This window comes from Talaromyces proteolyticus (genome assembly GCF_021365285.1).
Source record: "Talaromyces proteolyticus strain PMI_201 chromosome Unknown BGW36scaffold_12, whole genome shotgun sequence".
NCBI classification, from domain to species: Eukaryota; Fungi; Ascomycota; class Eurotiomycetes; order Eurotiales; family Trichocomaceae; genus Talaromyces; species Talaromyces proteolyticus.
In genome coordinates this window covers 19548-39657 of record NW_025764288.1, presented here as the reverse complement: position 1 = coordinate 39657, position 20110 = coordinate 19548, and the positions used below count along the sequence as shown (strand labels likewise).

The 20110-nt window shown below is 46.9% G+C and overlaps 7 protein-coding genes across 7 annotated transcripts; 4 read left to right on the top strand and 3 right to left on the bottom strand.

The window, feature by feature from the left end:
* Nucleotides 1–204: 204 nt before the first annotated feature.
* On the top strand, nt 205–874 carry BGW36DRAFT_305735 (uncharacterized protein; the record flags this gene model as incomplete). The annotated part of the gene is made up of 2 exons (XM_046212096.1): nt 205–416; nt 475–874. 2 exons carry the CDS (start codon nt 205–207, stop codon nt 872–874), a joined length of 612 nt encoding a protein of 203 aa, XP_046067198.1.
* Nucleotides 875–1454: 580 nt separating this feature from the next.
* Nucleotides 1455–4154, bottom strand: BGW36DRAFT_400462 (Pumilio-family RNA binding repeat domain protein; the record flags this gene model as incomplete). The annotated part of the gene is made up of 7 exons (XM_046218632.1): nt 1455–1677; nt 1729–1819; nt 1871–2150; nt 2205–2828; nt 2882–3042; nt 3067–3991; nt 4089–4154. The coding sequence occupies 7 exons, from the start codon at nt 4152–4154 to the stop codon at nt 1455–1457; spliced, it is 2370 nt and encodes a 789-aa protein (XP_046067197.1).
* Nucleotides 4155–5544: 1390 nt separating this feature from the next.
* On the top strand, nt 5545–7969 carry BGW36DRAFT_387682 (putative ER to Golgi transport protein). Its single transcript, XM_046217146.1, has 2 exons — nt 5545–6280; nt 6345–7969. The coding sequence occupies exons 1-2, from the start codon at nt 5903–5905 to the stop codon at nt 7605–7607; spliced, it is 1641 nt and encodes a 546-aa protein (XP_046067196.1). The 5' UTR covers nt 5545–5902; the 3' UTR covers nt 7608–7969.
* Nucleotides 7970–8918: 949 nt separating this feature from the next.
* BGW36DRAFT_305218 (uncharacterized protein) lies at nt 8919–11315 on the top strand (the record flags this gene model as incomplete). Its single annotated transcript, XM_046212050.1, has 1 exon — nt 8919–11315. One exon carries the CDS (start codon nt 8919–8921, stop codon nt 11313–11315), a length of 2397 nt encoding a protein of 798 aa, XP_046067195.1.
* A 437-nt stretch (nt 11316–11752) lies between these two features.
* On the bottom strand, nt 11753–14603 carry BGW36DRAFT_348843 (uncharacterized protein). Its single transcript, XM_046213275.1, has 2 exons — nt 14347–14603; nt 11753–14295 (listed from the first exon to the last, which is right to left on the bottom strand). The coding sequence occupies exons 1-2, from the start codon at nt 14357–14359 to the stop codon at nt 12056–12058; spliced, it is 2253 nt and encodes a 750-aa protein (XP_046067194.1). The 5' UTR covers nt 14360–14603; the 3' UTR covers nt 11753–12055.
* Nucleotides 14604–15324: 721 nt separating this feature from the next.
* Nucleotides 15325–16263, top strand: BGW36DRAFT_363447 (P-loop containing nucleoside triphosphate hydrolase protein; the record flags this gene model as incomplete). Its single annotated transcript, XM_046214465.1, has 2 exons — nt 15325–15393; nt 15481–16263. 2 exons carry the CDS (start codon nt 15325–15327, stop codon nt 16261–16263), a joined length of 852 nt encoding a protein of 283 aa, XP_046067193.1.
* A 567-nt stretch (nt 16264–16830) lies between these two features.
* BGW36DRAFT_305429 (protein O-mannosyl transferase) lies at nt 16831–19282 on the bottom strand (the record flags this gene model as incomplete). The annotated part of the gene is made up of 5 exons (XM_046212068.1): nt 16831–17474; nt 17533–18292; nt 18346–18898; nt 18963–19084; nt 19145–19282. 5 exons carry the CDS (start codon nt 19280–19282, stop codon nt 16831–16833), a joined length of 2217 nt encoding a protein of 738 aa, XP_046067192.1.
* Between the last annotated feature and the right edge of the window lie 828 nt (nt 19283–20110).

Here is a 20110-nt window from a genome sequence, read left to right as displayed (position 1 = left end):
GTATGTAACATAGCGTCAAACAGAACCCCACTATTATAGAAACCGCGGCATAGATATCGGGTTCCCCGCATCAAGCTTCAACAATTTCCTTCTTGATAATCACTTGTTTTCAGCAGGACCAGACCCTGGCGGCCGTTGAATTCAATGGCTGGAGTTATCCACACACATAATTACTATCTATGATGTGACTGAGCCATCTTCACAATGTCTACCACTTCGTTCCCGAATACAACAACAAACACCGAGGCACCTACAAAACTCTATGAGTTAATCGCATCATATGATTTTGAGTCGGACTCGGATTTCTGCAAAGGCTTAGGTGCAATCCTAGGCCATCCAGAAACTCCTGCGTTGGATGCTGAACTTATTAGAGAGGATGACGTTGTTTTACAAGCAAAGTGCTTTTATATTTCCAGGTTGGCTTCGAATCACACAGCACACTCAGCAACTATTTTTTAACACATCTCTTTCTAGAAAAAATCAGATTAGCCCGCCGGTCGATTTTTCCGCGTATAAGAGCTGGGTTGAAGCAAATAATAGCTTAACCAGATCCTCTACTTCGGCTCCTCAGCAGCCAGCTGAAGAGGCCACAACCCAGAAATCAAGTCAATCGCCAAATAGTACAACGGCACCATCAACATCGAGCAGCGCGGGCAAAGCTGATGCCGAACCAGCCTACCCATCGTCATTTTCTCATATCGTCGAGCTCATTACAACTGGCCAGCCAATACCTGGTATTGAGGATATACCTGACACAGTCTTATCGGGTCACGAAAAACCGAGCAAAGTGGCCCGAAGGCGTAAGCCTTGGGAGAAGACAGAGGTAGAAAACAGTGACGATAACGCATCTCTAGCCCTGCAAGAAAGTCGATGAAATTCGCCATTTGTCTACAATTTGTGTGCTTTAGCATTAGATGCCCCTGAGTTCTACATAATGAACTCTTTTTTCCATTGATAATTTGAATATGTCATTAGCTAATCTCCGCCCTTATGATAAAAGTATGCGCATAGTCCACTCGACAATAATGCAGAACGCTAATCAAATACCGTGTAAAAGTTGTTCGTGGAGACGTCACCCAGAGAACCAATGGAGTGAGAGAAGTTGAGGGGACATTTGACGTAATCAAGACACCTAATACAATAGTAAATAAAGGAGGAAGACGACAGAGCAATGCCATGGTAAACCAAAGCGCTCGATATGCCGGCTTGAACTCTTTAAATTGGTGATCTGTACTTGACGAAATGCTCGAAACAAAAATCTAAGGCAAAGCTTTCTGATACTGAACATAATATGGTTAACGAACGCCCTCCAATGGGTATTGACAAGAGCTCACCACAGTCTAGAGATATTGATGGTAGTGTTGTTAAAGTTGCCCGCCAAAGATATTCATGATGGGCTCCCTGATAAGAGTCCAGAAATCTGGATGATAACTCTTGAATATAAGAAGTTGAGATCAACGAAATGGAGGAAAGGTTGGTCCCCAATTGCTGTTGTTTCGGTTGAAACGATTCCCAGAGCTATTGGATACCTGCAGGCGATCGTCACTGGAGTTTGCATATCTGGTGTTCGCTTGCACTCCAGCTCCAGGACCAGGTCGAGTTGCGTGAGAAGGATTGCAGCACAGCATAGCCACACGAGAACCAAATTTCGAGCCTCTCAACGACACCATGTGTTTTCTTAAGACTCGTTAGACATCAATTTGAATACAACGGGAGTTTATACGATACCTGATATGTGTAGCAACCAACTCACGCTGATGAGGTGCAGCGTGGATCAAGATCCACTGGATCAAATAATTGCCATATTGGTCTCCAGAAACTATGTAACGTTAGCAGATGAAGAATTTTCATATATTGGGTTACTTCTCACTATCAATCAGAGGCATGCGAGGTCGGTCAGCACGCCCTGTACAAATTCTTGCCAGATAACGGTCCAGAAACTCGGGGCCGCCAATCTTCAAACACTTTTCGACAACCTTGGAAGCGAACTGATCCATACTGTAATCCGCAGACCAGTGTAAGATGTGCTCGATTGCACGGTTCTTGTCATGTGTAGCTCCGTGCTCGCAGATGTGTTGGATACACCAATTACCGAATTGACCGTGTGAGAGAAGGTCGATATTGGCCAGAACTTCTTCAATCGCGGGGCGCTTCGCAGTATCTATTTCAGCATGAAGCTCATTCCCAGAAACTGGAATACTCACCTTCTCATCTTCAACACAATTCTCGAATATGTTCTGCACGACCAAACTACCAGTCTCACCCAATGCCACCTCATGCCACATGCCTCGTAATGACTCGTTAACCTTCGTCATTATCTGCGGGGGCTCTCCATTCCATCGCAACTCGAATAGTTTCTGCCATACATGGCAAGCATAGCGATGGATTACTGTTTCCGGGATTCGTCGTAGCAACTCATGGACCATCGCAGCCTTGTGTTCCTCAGGCACACAGTCAAAGGCTTTCTGAACGACGTGACATCCGAATGCATCCATGCTAAGGCTTAAGGTGTTTCCTTTGATAGCATTGGCTATGGCAATGACCTGCTCAGGGGTCCCGTGTTCAAAGCAACGCTGAACCAAAAAGTTCCCAAAGCGGTTAATCATCAAAGGATACGCCTGGTTCACGATGGCTTCTATGATATCATACTTCTGCTCAACTGTCCCAACTTTGAGCTTCTGCTGCAGAAAAATGGACGCCTGTTGATCACTGCTACAGACAATCTTATCGACTATGTACTTCCAGTCGCAAGAGACATTCTTGTCAAGCAAACGGCGATAATTTATTGGTTCTAGCGGTGTCACATATGTTGCAGCTGCTCCGGTACTCTATATTGAATCAGCAAGTTCAACTAGTTTCGTTAAGAAAGGGCGTAACCTACAGCTGTTCCAGTCCATGTGTCAGCGGGCGTGCTATTAGAAGTGAATTCTGCTGCTGTAGGAGAGAGGGGGGTTCCAATAGGACGTGGTTGATACTGAGGGATCTGATAGAGCCCAACCTGCTGGTAAGAATTGATGGAAGGGGTGGTGTATGCGGACTTCCCTGTAATGTTGTTTGGAGCTCCACCATTGAATGGCGCCCAAGAGGCCGGCATCGGTGGGAAGTAGGCTGTAGGTCGACTCATTTGCGTAATCGAGCGACGAGGGGCAAAGTTAATCCCATTTAAATATGGATTTTGCTCACCATTGTACCGACCATCTAGGGCAGTATTTGCTGGGCCAGAAAATACTCGATGCTGCTGCACTGCTGCCTGTATGTTTGCTCCTGAGACGGCGACTGTCCATGGATGAGCAGAGTCTTGCACGAGGGCACTATGAGTTACTGAAGGTGATTCCGGGCAACCTTTCCCTTGGTGAGTACCAAACGCAGCTTGAGCAGGTACTGTCCATAGGCCACGGTTTCTATTGTACGCTCCAGCAGAGAGTGATTCGGATATATCTGATTTGGCATCATCCGGAACCCAGGAGTCTGTTCTGTCATTGTAAGCTTTAGCGGAGGCATTGAAAGCAGACTGTAGGCCGCTAATTGTGTGATCCGTAATTTCACGACCCCCAAAGTCAGCTTCAGACGGAGGTCCAAGGGCCTGATCGAGTGTATGTTTTATGACGCGAGTCTGTGCTAGTTCTTGCTCCTGCTGGGCAATGCGAGAGTTGGCAGCAATGAGCTCCTGCTTCAAGCGAAGCATTTCAGCTGTGTCGACGAGACTAATGTTGGTGTTGCCAACGCTCTCTGCATTATTCATGAAAGGCGCTGCAATAGAAGACTTTACTGCCTGCTTTGGAAAGGATGTTTCGCTGTAAGCCAGGTCTTTGCTGATGGTTCGGGGCGGGCTACTGACAGACCGCAAGTCTCGTTGCTGGCTATCGGACTGCAATGAACGCTTATCATCTGGCTTTCCCTTGGTTTCAGAGGCCATGGGAGCTTTTTTGGCATTAGATTGGGGTTTGGGAGACAGCTTTGCGAGGATCTTGTCCAGTCCTGAGATATGAGACTCTGTATGGCCTACGGTAGATGGAGTGCGGTCCGTCCTCTAGATAATCATCTCAAAGTTAGCACTAGCAGTAGCGATATTATGTTGATTTTCAAACCTTGCTTGCCACTTCTTGGTGATCTGTGTTTGGCTTCGGCTGAATATTCCCCCTTTTGGAGGACATAAGAGGATTAGACAAATGGTACGAGTGTATTTGTTTGCCTCCCTGTTGGACGTGAAATCATCAGTCACACAAAAGAAACTTCCTTACAATAATGGTTTCTGTCAATCACATCAGGAGGACTTACCAAGAAGTCCTGTCCAGGTGGTGATAGATGCGCGTCAATCCAGTTCTCGGAGGTTCCAGAGGCACGTTCAGAGACAGGACAGCCTTCGGGAGTCTCTTCAGTAGCACCTTCAGAGGAACAAGACATTCTGGGGGTGGGAAGGGTTTTGGAGGAACTCGTCAGAAGAAACTACAATACGTGATGCAAGTAAATCAATGCTTTGAGAGACAGCAACAACGGCGAGAACGACAAAAAAGACGAGGGAAAGAGGAAGACGAAGAAAATGATTGCTTAGCAACGTAGAAAAAGAAAATAACCTCGAGATGAAGATGGTGACAATGCCAGAATGTATCTATGGTAGAAGGGAATCAAAGACAAATAGATGGCAGCAGTAGATCTCTAGAGAAGTAGTGATTCAACAGGCTACTGAGGCGCACTATCGGCGGGGGAAAGAAGGAGCGAATGCAAAAACTACCAGAGGAGAAGGTGGCATGGGGGAAGGAAAATGAAGAGAAAAATTAGAGCAGGTGTAGAGATGAGAGAGAGAGAGAAGGTAGAAGGTCTCCTCACACAACAACGCGAGGGTGGGCGGGCAAAGGCAAGAGAGAGACGGCCCAAAAGGGAACAGGTGTGCGGCCTGTCACAAACAGAAGGAGCGACCAACACTGTGCAGGAAAGAGCGAACCAGACAGCCACCGAGTCTTGTGCGCTCTATTTTCTATTTCTGTGAGGTTCTTCTAGTCCATCTATTCTGTGCAAACAGGCAGTGCAGTCCGTAGACCGACGCTTTCCAGGTTAAGTTTGTTTAACAGGGAGCTTATTAGCAGCAGACCTCTTGTCTATTCAAACAAACAGCAGGGTTGTAGGTTTGTATGTGTGCAGATATTCTAATATCAATGAGTTGACCTGCATATTTTAGACGCAGGGTTGTGATTAGTATACATAGAGTTGATATTCAGACGCAGAGCTCTCTCTCACTCATAGAGAGAATGAAATGCTCTAAAATAGTTTCATTATAGAGATATCCTTCTAGGTAAGAAATTCCCACTGATGTGCAGATGCTAAATATCAACGTGAACAGTCAAATGATCTAGAATGCCTGCCAGTTATTATTAGCAGTGGAGGAATTTTTGATCACGTGATGGTGTATCAAAAAGACGCAAAACAGTGACCAATCAGGAGCGGCACAGGCCCCAGGCGTTGAAACACCCGCCCAGGCTATTCCTAATCGGGGCAAGGTCCTGGCATGGTAAGTTAGCGCCACGATGCATGACCAGGGCGGATTCCGGAGTAATCGATGCCATATACGGCGGCGCGGTACACTCCGTAGTCCGACGCTACCAGCCGGTTTCACTTTACCATATTCACATTAACATTGGCAGTCGCCTCATCAAATCCATCGTCCAATACGCCTCCGTCAGTTTTGTATCTCTCGCTCTTTGTGTCGCGCAATCCTCAACTCAATTCCACGCTCGTTCCCCGGTTTCCCCATGCCTAGCTTCAAGTCCGAAAACGTAACATCATCAACCAGCCGCTCGCTATAAGCCAACACTCGTCATCAGCTCATCTTCACGAGGCTTGTTGCTTGCACAAGCCTGTTCCGACCTGTCGGTCATCCTGCAGCTCGAAAGTCGGTAGAAGAGTTATGAGCACCACCACAGTGACGGGCACTGGACGCCGTGCGTCCATACGCCAGCCAAACTGGCCACAGGTTAATAAGCAAGGTCCGGGCCCTCAGGACCAGAACAGCCCGATGGACAAATTCCCTGCATACGTGGATGAAGCGTACGATACCACTCCAAATGGCAACCAGCGCACCGCACATTCGGGTTCAGAAGATCTTTGGCAAAGCCGCAAGGCCGCGGGCCATGTAATATGGGACCCTAGAGCTGCCTCGAAGCATCGGCCGCGCAAAAGCATTAGCGAAACAATAAGCACTATTCGAATGCGGAATTCAAGCATGAGCGCTAATGCTCACGAAATAGCAGAGGCACTTCGAGCACCAGTGTCCTACAAGCTTATTGTGAGAGGAACTTCCCTTCTGGCCAATTTTCATATTGCTGTAAGACTGCCGCTAACCTGCCTAGGGATTATGTCTCATCTGGTACATGACATCGGCCGTTACCAATACATCTTCCAAATCGATCCTCAATGCACTCCCAAAACCGATAACGCTTACCATTATACAGTTTGCTTTTGTTTCAATATGGTGCATGTTGCTTGCTTACTGTTCAGTTGTTATTCCTTCATTGAAGAAGATGATTCCAGCGCTTCGAAATGGCATAGCACCCCCATCTCGTGAAGTGATCATGACAGCAATGCCTTTAGCTATCTTCCAGCTCCTGGGTCATATCTTGAGCTCCATGGCAACATCTCAAATACCTGTTTCTTTGGTCCACACGATTAAGGGGCTCTCTCCATTATTTACCGTCTTAGCATACCGCATCTTCTTTAGAATCAAATATGCACGAGCGACATATCTATCCTTAATTCCTTTGACATTGGGCGTGATGCTGGCGTGCTCGACAGGATTCTCTAGCAATTTTTTCGGGATCGCCTGTGCTTTGCTTGCGGCCCTGGTGTTTGTGTCCCAGAACATATTCTCAAAGAAACTCTTCAACGAGGCAGCCCGTGCTGAATCCGAACATAACTTTGTTGGCCGGCGCAAAATGGATAAATTGAACCTGCTCTATTACTGCTCAGGTTTGGCATTTCTGTTTACGCTCCCTATATGGGTCATCGCTGAAGGGTACCCTATGCTATCCGACTTCCTTAGCAATGGCGCAATCACACTTTCTGAAAAGAAAGGCTCTTTAGATCATGGCGCCCTTTTCCTTGAATTCGTCTTCAATGGCGTTTCTCATTTCGCCCAAAACATATTAGCATTCGTGCTATTATCTATGATCTCTCCGGTTTCATACTCGGTAGCATCATTGATCAAGCGCGTCTTCGTCATCGTCGTTGCTATCATATGGTTTGGAAATCACACGACATCAACTCAAGCTGTCGGGATTTCCCTTACATTCCTGGGGTTGTACCTATATGACCGGAATAGTCACGATGACCTTGCAGATCAACGAGCAAATGCTGATCACTTCAGTAAGCGGGAGACAATCTTGCCGTTGAACAAGGCCTCTACCCCTAAGACATGGGATTCCAACGGCTACGCCTTCCCTCCTGTTAAACCCATAGAGCGAATAGAGACCTCGTCTGTGGCCGACGAGAAAAAGGGAGATGACCGCGCAAGCTCAGTCCGCCCTCGGGGAACAAGCCTCTCTCGAAACTGCCTTCCTCCAGGTACGAAACAAGAGACTACGTGGCAGCTTGGTGATACTGCAACTTCGCGATGAAATGTTAAACACTCTGTTTACGACTTAATTTCTTGCATATTGGTCTTTTTGGCGTTTTGGGGGGAAAAGTCAATCACCAAGACTTTTTTGAACACTCTTATTCACAACACACACTTTGTAATGCCGGATCCATTTCATATTCTCTTATGATTTGCATCTTCTTCCGCCCCATTGGAATTTGTATATTCTAGACAATAAGCTATCAATGATGACATAAAAGCAAAATTGAAGATGCTGGTGGCCTTAAACCCCTGGCGCAGGATCGCCTTTGATAGACAAATCAGCTTGGCATCAAAGACATGCAGGAAATCAATGCGATTGTTACACTAAGAATAAATAATTAATATATATGGTCCGTCAACACAAATCAGTATTTATATAACAGCCTAAGCAGTAGTAACACCAGTGAAGCTGTAGTAATCAGCGTTCTGGTAGGCTTCATACTTACTCCTAGATGATTTTCTTAGTCCCAATATTGAATGCGCCTTATTTAGCATTATCGCGTTAGCTCGAAGGATGTCGAGGGCGAGGCCGACATGGTCCCGCACGCCGCCGTCGACTAGTTAGTTGCCGTCAGGTTAATCAACAAGCATCCGCTGATCAACCCATCCACCTATCCTTCCTCGTATATCGACCGCTCCGTACTTCGCAGTTCCGCTGCGCTCTTGAGTCCGCCGATATTTGGCTTGCTGGACCCCTTTGTCCTGATTGCGACTCCCGCGACCGCGTGCCACTGAACTCCGTTCGCGTGGAGAAGAGTATCAGCTTCCGATCACCGTCAACAGCCGCCTATCCATGGCAACAACGGTCTCTCGTTCTCGGCTGTGTCTAGCCTTCTGCGCTCTTCTTTAGCTGGAGGAAAACAAAGGGCTTTCTGCCTCGCTGCTAATAAAGCGCATTCGGCTGTTTCTCGTCCCTCATTGCCTTTGTCTTCTTCTAACTCTCATCTATTGCCTCCCCGAGGCCACGGACGACATTGATTGTTCAGGCGAATACCGAATACTCGAGGCAGTCCATCCCATTGTCATCTAAAGGCTGTCGCAGACCAGCAAATCCCTTCGAATCGTCTTTCCATACGATGCGCTGTTCTGAACAGCATAGGTATCAACGAACGCTTGTCGCTACGCCGTGCTCGTATCGCAATACCTATATATTACTCTATTCAAAATCGCGATTCTTCAGACGCATATCACCTGGAGATACAACGCCAACGCGACGAATCGGGTCATGTCAAATTAAGTAGGAAACGGCGAACAAGCGCACGTAACCTATCAACATCCAGCAAACTTATCCTGTTGGTACTTTCTGGCGATGTCCGCGAATCCACCAGATCGGTCGTCCTATCACTATACCGAAAACCGTGGATCCGCAAACGAAAATATCGTACCCTCTGAACTCGAATCCGTTAATATCCGACTTACTGAATTGAAAGACCGCGTGCTTCCTGCTTCGCCATACCTCCTCACTGTTCCAACAGACATCCCATTCCGCCTTGGGAGTCGGTTTGTCAACAATTGGGCAGTGGGGAAGAAGGGTCCATTTGCAGCAGACGAACAACAGCTTCAATACATGACTTTTTTGATGCATCACGACACGGATTCTTTACTCGTTGCTGTTGGAGACTGGTCCGATCCTGACGGAGATAACATGGCAAAGAATGGTGATAAGCCTCCAACCACTTCTAGCGCATCTAATACACCTAAAAATGGCGTAACCAAAAAGAAAATCAGCTTGAGCGACTATAAAACACGAGCCGAGGGTGAATCGGTCAAGAAGCCGTCAAGTGGCACTCCGAAAATATCTAAGGATGATGCGAAACAAGGCCGCTCTAGAGCCCCTCCTGTAGGCACAGCAAAGGACTTCAAAGCTCCTGATTCTCTTGCAGACAACTCAAGACAAGATAATCGTTCTAAACGTTCATCTGGGAGATCACTTGAGCGTGAAGAAGATGCACCAGCTCCAAAACGTATGCGAGTGTCTCAGAGCCATGAAGATGTGTCTTTTAAAGCACAAGGCAGCGGCAAAAAAATACCTGCTCTACTTTCTCCCACCCTTCCACCCACATCGTCTAGCCCACGACTTCCCGCACTCCTGTCTCCGACCTTACCTCCTCTATTGGAGGAAGAGCTGGCCCGAATAGAGGACGATGCACCAGTATCCAAACGCCCAGATCATAAAAGGGACCTTTCAAATGTTTCTAATACATCCAGGGATGGGGTTCAGAGCAAGCCGCCTCTAGATTCTAAGCCGATATCTACCAAACCCCTTCATAAGGAATCCCAGAGTAAAAACTCGAATATAAGTTCTTCTAGAACTAACTCGACGCACCGAGATACAGACGTCGACGCAACTTCTCTACATAGTGAGAAATCACCATCGAAAATAGTGAAACTGAAACGGAGTGACTTCGGCACCGCAGAAACTACGAAGCCTAAGAAACTCATCGTCAGACTTAGATACGGACGGGGCAACAGAAGACGGGTTGAAGCGTTGCTCAAGTTTGAGGGGAAACGTAAACCCACAGACTACCTACCTTTGAAACCCCCCAGGGAGTCTCATTCTGGAGATGATGCAGAACTACGAAGGCCTGATAATAAGCAACGAGAAAAGGGCCAAAGGCGCCAGTACGATGAGGAACCAAGTCAAGGCCATACAGAAAATGTGTCCAGCACTTCTAAAGTCTCAGCTTTAGAGAGAACTAACGTTCCTAGCACTACCTCTGTCAAATCATCATCACATCAACAATCATCGGCTTCCAAAACAATATATTCAACACCTATAAAAGACAGCCGTAACAACCATCAACGCCGTGCAGACTCTGGGGAGGCTGAAGTACAAACTCCTCTCGGCTCATCTGCCAAAGCCCCTAATAGCAACGCAGAAAAGATTGTCAGGACGCCTTCGGCCCACGGAGATTCTCAGACGAACCTACGAGACGACGACCGACGATCTTGGCGAGAGGAATTCCAGAAACATGCTGGTATGGGCCGAGAGCTAAAACATATCGCTGACCGTTATTCACGAAGCAGGGCAACTAGCGATGGGATAACTGCCCCAGATGGGAAACTAGCTGCAGCATCTGCCATTGAAGCAATACTTTGTTTCATTGTTGCATTTATTGCAGACGATCGTTATAAGGTTTTAACCCGGCAAGTTGGTGGCTCTGAAAATTGGCGATCTATCATTGCCTATTGGCGTGTGGTTAGAAAGACTACCAATGTGTATCCACATCTTCGTGGTCTTTGTCTTCTTCTTGGTGCTGTATCTCACGATACTATCCACTCATTGGACCTGGAACGACTTGCTGTCTGTGCTATCCCTGGTGAACACAGCCCGGTGCCTACCCCTGGAAGTGACGAGAATACTTTTGCTTCAGACAAGAACAGGACTCATAAGAAAGAGTTCTTTGAACTCAAACATCGGCTTCCGGAAAATTTCAAGGAAGCTAATCGGCTCTGGCTAGAAGGGAGTCAGGAGCTTTCAGACGATATCCTTGCGAATACGTTTCCTGAAACATGGGAAAAGCGGTCCCGAAATTATTCAGAACGTGGACAGAATAATTTCAAACCGGGAAATTATGCCGGTGATTTTTTCCTCCCCTTCGGACGAACAATTACACCTATGGAAACTGTGCGGTTCGGTGTGACTCTTCTAGACGAATGGTGTAGGAAAGAAGGGCTGAAATTCGAAGCTCGCTTGAAGTTGTAAATTTGGAACTGGTGACTTCTGGAACCCTATATTTTCCTTTGCAAGCCTTCATAATGACTATTTTTAACCTTCTTATTTCTTTCCCCCCGTTTCTCGCATCTAATTTCCTTCTTACTTTCTAATATTTCGTTTTATGACATTTCATGATACCACTATGACTAGCGCAGGTCCCCTTTGGGATTGGATTTGGCCATGTATCGTTTGTTTCTTCTTTATTTTTTCTATTCTTGTTTGTGGAATGGGCTGGCCTTTTCAAGTAACTTACTGAAATTACTGTTCTTATCTGATTCTCGTGTGTCTTTGTTACAAAATAGTTTACTTAGTAATTATTACACATGAGATATTTCAAAGATGGTCTATCCCACTCATTAATTTTCTGTGGAGTAATTTTCAATATTATCAGATTTAGATGTTTCCAGGATCACTCCCAAGTTGCTGTGCACATGTGGCTAACCATAATTTTGTTTTGATAATCATGCCTATCCAGGACTCATTCGATGCTACATAACATCTACTATAATGGTAAGATCTTTGTCATATATTGTGCTATATTTAAAAGCTCTGAATTACTAGATGAAAAGGTGTTAATGACTAACTGGGTATAATTTGCAAATACAATACCCGAGTCCATTTGTTTATGAGATGCTGAATAAGTATATTTCTGAATGGAAACTAAATCCGATTGTCGCTATGATTTACCCACGCACCTACCGATGCAGATAAAACCCCAAAAAAAAGGCTCAAACTCGGCTCCAATGGCTGACAGCAGTAGAGTTCGCAGTATCTCTGAACAACCACTCTGCCTCGCGACAGTATCTGGCTTCGCGCTCAGAGTTGCCCACTTCACTAGCCCAGCACACAATTGCAGCATCAACGACGGAAGCAAGAACGTTCTCCATCGCACCTAAAACACCCCAGCCGATAGCAGACGCTATTAATCCAATAACGTATGCGTACAAGCTACCTCGAAATGTGTTGTTCCCTATCACATCGAGACTGCGAGCCGTGGTGACCCACCCGCCAAATCCAAGGGCTAAAGACATGGCAAATCGGCAGGCATGTAAAATCAGTCTTGATAGTCGATATGGAAGTAAGGAAGACTTGTCACCAGGATCGCGGGAAATAGATGGTGGGTACAATGTAGATGTAGTAAACGTCGAAAATACCGCTAGCTGTGTGAGCCCACGGGCTGATTGGGCCAGAGGCTGAGAATGAATAGCGGCATAAGTCAAAGCCAACGGGTTAACAAGAGCCGCCACAGGGGTCGGAATAAGTGAATAGGCAAATAAAGTGATGATAGATGAAATGCGCCTTGGGAGGACTATGATTGGAAGCCTGAGAAGAAGTGCAAGTAGGGAAGATAGAGAGATCGAGCCAAAGAGTGTTGTGAAAGCGTGAGTTATTGCAGCTTTCACAACTTGGGTAGAAGTAGGGTTTGGCTGTGTTAGACGATGGAAGTACCACTGGCTCACTGTCGCTGCTGTCACACATCGTTGGATGCCAGAGATGATACCGAGAGACCATAGGTAAACCAAAACGAAATAGATACCTAGCCACCAGCTGCTGACACTGATGACAAAAGAATTGGAAGCAACGTGTCCAGCGAGAAAGACTCGAGTGAACATTATCATCCAGAGCCAAGTCCACGTTACAGTGATTCCTAGAGTGAACAGTCCAAGGGCAAGGAGTGCTGGATTCACAGCCAGTACTCGACATGCAAACTCCAGGATGCTGATTGCCTTCCCAGTAGCGTGACGATTACGAACGACCGCGTAAATCCAAAGAGTGGATAATATAAAGGGTATGACGGAACCCCAACGCATCATTTTATCCTGAAGACTCTGGCCTTTCCAGAAGCCACTGAAGCTCGAAATAAATGGATATAGAGAGAAAGAATATAGGATCGTCGGGACAGCGATGATCATTGTATAGACAAGGAACCGCACGTAGGCGCGAAGTAGAGCAAGCCAGAGCAGAGACACGAATATGGAAACCATCGTGTAAATGCCAAGTAGGAAGTAGGACTTGTGGATTGTTGTGTAAATTGTGTCACCCAGTTTCCATTTACCATCCGGAGGTAGAGCCGTGTGCAAGTACACTAAAAATGCTGTGGCAAACAACCCAGTCAGCGATAAAATAAAGAGATGTCCCCAGAAAGCATCATTTGAAGGAATCTCTGGCTCTGCCTGCGCCATGGAGAGGGGAATTGACGACCCTTCAGAGCTTGGATGTCCCGACGTTTGGAGCAGTGCCTGCCTATCAGTTTCTGGAATGAATGTCGATTGATCTCCCATATAGTCGCTTAAAACGTCAGGCTGTTTACGAAATTGCTGGACTGGAACATCATTGCTGATAAAGTCAGAAGCACTGTTGGACAAGGCACCCATTTTATCTCTTGTTGGAGCGTCAAGCCCGACGTCCACCATTTTTCCTTTTCCTGGGGAATCTTCGTGATCCTCGCTCCGCTCGTCAATTTCGTCAATTTCTGCTGTAGGTGGAAATCTAGTTGTACGCTTCTTAGTGCCCATCGCATCTTCTCTCCACGAGCTTCTGATTCCATTTCCTGCTGAAGAGGTATGCCTCAAGCCGTCATGCTGAGAAGTGTCTTCCTCGTCATCATCGAGCTCGGAAGATTCCTCGAGGTGACTGTTGCCAAAATGTCGGCGTGACCTCTGAAGCGCATAGTAATCTGCGATCTCCCGCTCATGTTCATGCTCGTCATCTTCTTCACGGAATTCGTCGGTGACACTATGGAAAAGAGGGGCCTGTTGTGCGAATGACCGAGATGCAAATGGGAAATGGGATGTCTGGGATGTAGTAGCATTGTATGGGTTGTCGTTTCGATTCAAGAAGCTGCGAGAGGCGTTGTATCTTGAGAAATTGGACTGCGGCCGCCTATTACCATCCCCACGTGTGCGGTTACTGCCTTCGGGTTGACTGGCGAGTCGTGACTGGGACTGGGCTAGGAACCGGGATGCATCTAAAGGCTTCGTGAGAAACGGCACAGCAGGTGTGGAATCATCCTACATACACTCAGAAAACATGGTCCAGCCAAGAGGCCCCGATATTCTACTTTGTGATTGTCGAGATAAGAGGTCGTTGATACGATAGCGGTGGAGCCGCTGAGGTGTAGAGATAGAAACGAGAAAAGCTCTGTAGGGTTAGTTGTCAGGGAGTGCGAGGGAATAAAGCATGCCTGCTTTATGAAGAGCGAGCAGAGCAGGACAGGATGCTGAACCGCTGTTCGGGTTTAAACAACGGAGTCTGATGCTCTCAGGCGGTAAAGAGTAGCGAAGAATGACATGCGTCATGTGGCCCACTAATACTTTGGTAGTTACTATACCTATACCGTACACGGCACGTAGCTACCACAGTCCTTATCGTTGTTCCGGGCCGATGCCTAACCGCCAAGGCAGGAGGTCCTCCTGCCTGAGGCTCTTAATTGTTAAGATATTACGGCGCTATCTGCATGCGTGACCATCCGCTCTACGCCGGCCAGGACCAGCTGTTAGAATCGTGGATGTATATATGCCCGTAGTCTAGAAGAGGCAGACTCATCTATATATCTATCTATGTAGTTTTATTTGATTGATTGACTGCTTAACCATTCATCGAGGTTGGGCCAATGCGTAATAGCTCATAGACCTACAGTATATATACGTATATGCGGAATGGGAACCACACGTCGTAGTTGCTTTCTTTCACGTGCCAAGTACTCTCGACCTCATGTGCCTGTTCCAAGCCCGCGTGCATCTGAAGTGACGACCATCTGAAACGACCGTTTTCCTTGTTTCGCAGCTTCTCTGCCTGTCACTTATTTAGGCTCGGGGAAGTGACCCGGTTGTGTTTCCTCTGACGAACAATCGTGTCCATCCAACCAATCGCAGCTCAACCACACTCAACGATGCACTGAGGCATCCTGTTGTGCCGCGATTCATGGACAAACTGGTCTCGGCAATCTAGCTCCATCTACCATTCCACGCCTTCCACAGACCCGAGCGCCATCTTAATGTCTCTGCCATGGGATTACATTGCCAAACTCGTCTGCATCGGTGATTCCGGCACAGGCAAATCCAGCGTAAGCTTATCCTATTCCAGTCCCATATACGAGGCTCGCGAGAGTCTACAGTTACAATGGAGAACTGACCATCGATGTTCCTCCTAGCTCACGATTCGTCTTTGCGAAGGCCGATTTTCTCCCGCTCATGACGTGACCATCGGTGTCGAGTTTGGCTCTCGCATTGTTCCTGTTGGACCCCCAGCCTCTGATGACCTGGGCATTGTCCTAGATAACGCGTCGTCAGCCTCTCGTCCGCCTTTACAGGATGATACTACGAAGCAGGAAAGGGATATTGGAGGCTTGCCAAGTCCACCACGAAAGGCACCGAAACCCCAGGAACAGAAGAAAATGAAGTTATCACTATGGGACACCGCTGGCCAGGAGACATACAAATCCATCACACGTTCCTACTTCCGAGGAGCTTCCGGTGCCCTTTTAGTATTCGACATTACACGCCCGTCTACCTTTGCCTCTGTCACGCAGTGGCTCCAGGATTTGCGGCAGATTGCCGATGACGGCATCGTTGTTGTCTTGGTTGGAAATAAAAGTGATCTCGTGGCTGGTGACTCCAATGCGCAGGATGGAAATAGTCAACCCCAAGTCACAAGGCGGGAGGCAGAGGAATGGTGCAGACTCAATAATGTGATGGGCTATATAGAAACCAGTGCCAAATCCGGTGACGGCGTTGAGCGAGCCTTCCTAGAAGTCGCAGAGAGGATTTATCGAAATATTGAATCCGGCAAATACGATCTCAATGATCGGAGAAGTGGCGTCAAAGGATACGGCGCCAATGGGAATGTCAATGCAGCCGGACCCAGAACTATCACATTGGGCTTGAATGACGCTATGAATAGAAGAAGTGGTTGGAGTACTAATGGCTGTTGCTAACCTCCGTTAACAATCTCGACGTATGTGTGAGTGCCGCTCTTCGCATCGATACCCTCATATTCCCAGGTGGCTATTTTATATAATTCTAAGACAATGTTCACTCGTTGCTTATACTATAGATAAATATAGTGTTGTTCGCGATACTCTAAAATTGCGCTGCTGATGGTTTTTGGTTGAAGATGGTGAATTATCTTGTACATATACTGCTTCGTTATTGCTTAATCAACACCATGGGTATTTTCAGCCCTGAAAAGAAAAAAGGTAAGAGCCGACACGCCACATATTAAAAGATGCCCGTACGATGTACTATCTTCATCCATCTGTCATGACGCGCGAACCGAACAATTATTTAAGTGTTTAATATGAATTATGATACAGCGAAGTAAACCAGCGGTAGAATAGATGAATTGAAATAGCAGTAGGAATACAACATTAGAATCTCCAACAGTCATAAAATCTACCCCAGTAGTAGCCGACAGGTTGTTTGTCGTTGCAATTTTAAAAGACACCAGTCATCGAGATCAGTTCGTTTCTGGCGAAACTCCTAATCATCCTCCCCCATCCCCACTAGTTAGCAATGCGCCAAGTGCTAAACCAATTCAAGTATGCCCACTGCTGATTTGAGCCCTCCATGCCGAAAACAATTGCTCGGAACACGGTGAACAGAGCAACAACAGCCGCATATAGAACCGTGTATATGCCCCACTGCAGCTCCTTGCTCAGCCTCCGGGTAAGCCAATCTACGCAGAAGCCAGCGCTCAGAATGGCGAAATAAAGAGCGGGATAGTAGTGATGGACATAGGTCACACGAGCCATGATGACAAAGGGGAAATAATGGAGGACCCATCCAATTACCGGGTAGACACCAGAATAATGGATATGATCAATTTCCTTCGGGCTCAAATCCACATAGCCTCGTTGCCATCGAATCAAGTACCAAAGAACAATCAAGCCAAAGCCAGCAAGGCTAGCAGTGCTGCCCCAGTACACCAGCGGGTTTCCTAGGAGGAAGTATTTGACTACATTGTCATCCCAAGAGCACATTCGTAGTCCGACGTGCAAAAGTGGCCATTGCCAGAATTTTGAAGCCAAATCGTCTTGCTTATCGGGGTCAGGAACAAGCGCATTATTTGAAGTCATCATAGCAACATTCAAATGGATGAAGTCTTTTATGAAGGGGGACTTGTAAGACCCGGGATCGCCAGGTGGCACTGGTCAAATATGTCAGCGACTATTTGGGGTGAATAAACCATAGAGGTGTTCACTCACGTTTCTCATTCACGTGAGATTCTACGTTCCAATGAGTATAGACATCTCGAGGCTTGTTTTCTTTAACGCAAGTCGTTTCTATCTGTTTAAATCCCCATTGAGGAAGATTCACATTTCCGGCTCTTAGATAGCATCCGAGGGAGGGATGCCGTAATCGGAAAGCCGTCGTAAGAGTGCGGACTCTGCTTCTATCCCTCGAGGCAGCATCACTAACAACCTCCACGGCCCAGTGATCCTTGTCATCTCCGATAGTTGTATTGCCATAACAGGACACCTCGTAATCGGCCTTCGTGACTGGTGCCGAAATAGCATGAGAATGCAAATTTCGTCCAGTCTGCGCATGAATAAGACGAATAACATCTCCATCGCCGACAAATTTCAAGTCTCCATCGGGGTTGTACTCAGGCTCATACCGATTTGGATAGATAAACCAGTCGTTGTTGGCATCCTTGTGATGGTAGCAAGTTATCTGTTGCTGGTTTGAGCCTTCAGGATAGGTTTGAACGTGAGAATGTAAAAGACCACCACCGTATCCCATATTCTTCAGAGTAACTCGGGAGCCTAGCGCAAGCTCGAGAGGGCTATCCCTACCCACCTCGGTGCCTCTGAGATTCGCTTGGAAAAGGGAGCTCATCTGGGCATCGCCAGGTCCACTGTTCTCCAGAATCAAGAAGTGCAAGTAGAAAGAAAACATGTAGACTAAGATTGGTACTACAATAAGGCAAACCACTCTCGCAAAGAGGTGATGCGCCAGTGTCACCTGGGCCAAGTTAGAAAAAGATGGGTATTGATAGTAGCCATGGAAAAGCTTACCTTGGGCATTTTCAAATCACCAAACTTATTCCAAAGGTCTTCTGCGGTATAGAGTCCCACTAGAGCCGTGCAAAATAGCCCGACAAGCTTCACGCTGCAGACACATCCGATGCTTATACCTGTAAGGAATAGCCAAACGTACCACTCAACTGAAAAACTTTGTGCACGTAAACGATGGAACCGAGCCCAGCAGAGCGTAGTTGTGAAAGTAAAGCACAAGAGCATAGAGTCAAGGAGAATAAACCTCGATATGGTAGCATATGAATTCTCGAATAGAACCATCAATGCAACTAGCCAAACGGTAGGCTTGCGGAAGTTCAGCTCACGAGCAGTGTAATATGCCAGGGGCACGCAAACGACACCGAAAAGAGCATTGAAAACGCGCATGAAGGTGTAGTTGACCTCTTCCGGGTAAGTTTCACCAGACTTGAATTCGAAAGAACCATTGTATCCGGCGAGGTAGCCGGACAAGCCGACAAGCATTTTGCCGAGTGGTGGGTGGACATCGAAATAGAATTCACGCTTCAGGTAATGAGAGCCAAACTTGCCGAAACTAGAGAACAGTACACAATTAGAGCTTATACACGTAAGGAACAGAGCACTGGCCGTTCACGTACTGTGCCTCATCCCAAGTCACAATGTTGGATAAACCGATACGGTACAAACGAATGAAAAGAGAAAAGACCGTTAATATAAGTGGAGCAAGAACATTTTCCCAATCGTCGAAAGTGGATTGATGCTATTCAAGTGCGCGTTAGCATCCAGACAGCTTGGTGATGGGGGTAAACAAGCGGAATACCTTTGGGGCCTTCTTTGACCTCGGCGTGGTGGCAACAGAGGCATCAAAGTCTCCTTTTAGAGCTTCTCCCACGTTTCTGCGGCGAACGTCCGGGCCTTGCTGGCGCCCAGAGGCAAAAGCCGTATCTGCAGAAGTCATGTCTGATATTGCAGCTATGTAAAGTTTTAATCACAAAGCATGACTATCAGGGGTGGCGGTTTGTCGGATTAGGGAAGCCTGTTGTTGTTGCTGGGAATTTTGCCGGTAGATTGAGAAATTGAACGCTGGAAGGAAAGGAAGCCGGTCGAGAAAAGAGATCAGAATAATTTTGGCGAGAAGGAGAAGAAGAAGAAGAAGAGAAGAACGGCCATAGACCGGATTGCTGGTTGGCAGAGCAAGCAATTAAGCAGGTTGGCAGGTATAAACGAGCGAGACCAGGCTGTCCCTTCCGCATCTTCTCGTACAGTCTTGGCACGGCCGGAAAGCGGGCGCTATTTTTAGCCGGCCGAGCTTCTTTCGGCGCCAAACAGGAACCACAAATCAACAGTAGTTATTAACGCACAGTATTCTCGCCGAAATTCAGGAATAGTCTATTCGATATCTTGCTGGAGACCTACATATATACATGATGGTTTTTCAGCTTTGTGAGAGTGGCTGAAAGAAATATACAGTGGCAAAGGCCCTTCCGCCTGAAAACATCAGGATCGTCTTGACCTGTTCCTGGCAAATGCATAGAGAAAAGAACTAACGGCCCTCTGCCTTTGGAAATCTAACATGGCCCAGAAGACAACACCCTGGAGAGTAAAGCAAAGAAGATCCCTAATAGTATACGTGCACAAAAAAGGAAATTACAAAAAAAGGGGGTTAGTGTAGAGAAAGAAGAAAGAGGAGTCAAGCATAGGAAATCAGGTGAAAAATTAAAAAAAGTGTATCCTTCCGAATCTACACCAGACCGCTCAGGAAGTGACTCGATGGGGTTAGTTCTCT

What these genes read in the sequence shown, in the direction of transcription:
- BGW36DRAFT_387682 (XM_046217146.1), top strand. Translation starts at nt 5,903, where the DNA reads ATGAGCACCACCACAGTGACGGGCACTGGACGCCGTGCGTCCATACGC. An exon ending in CAGTGTCCTACAAGCTTATT is followed by an intron (nt 6,281 to 6,344) that starts GTGAGAGGAACT and finishes TAACCTGCCTAG; the next exon opens with GGATTATGTCTCATCTGGTA.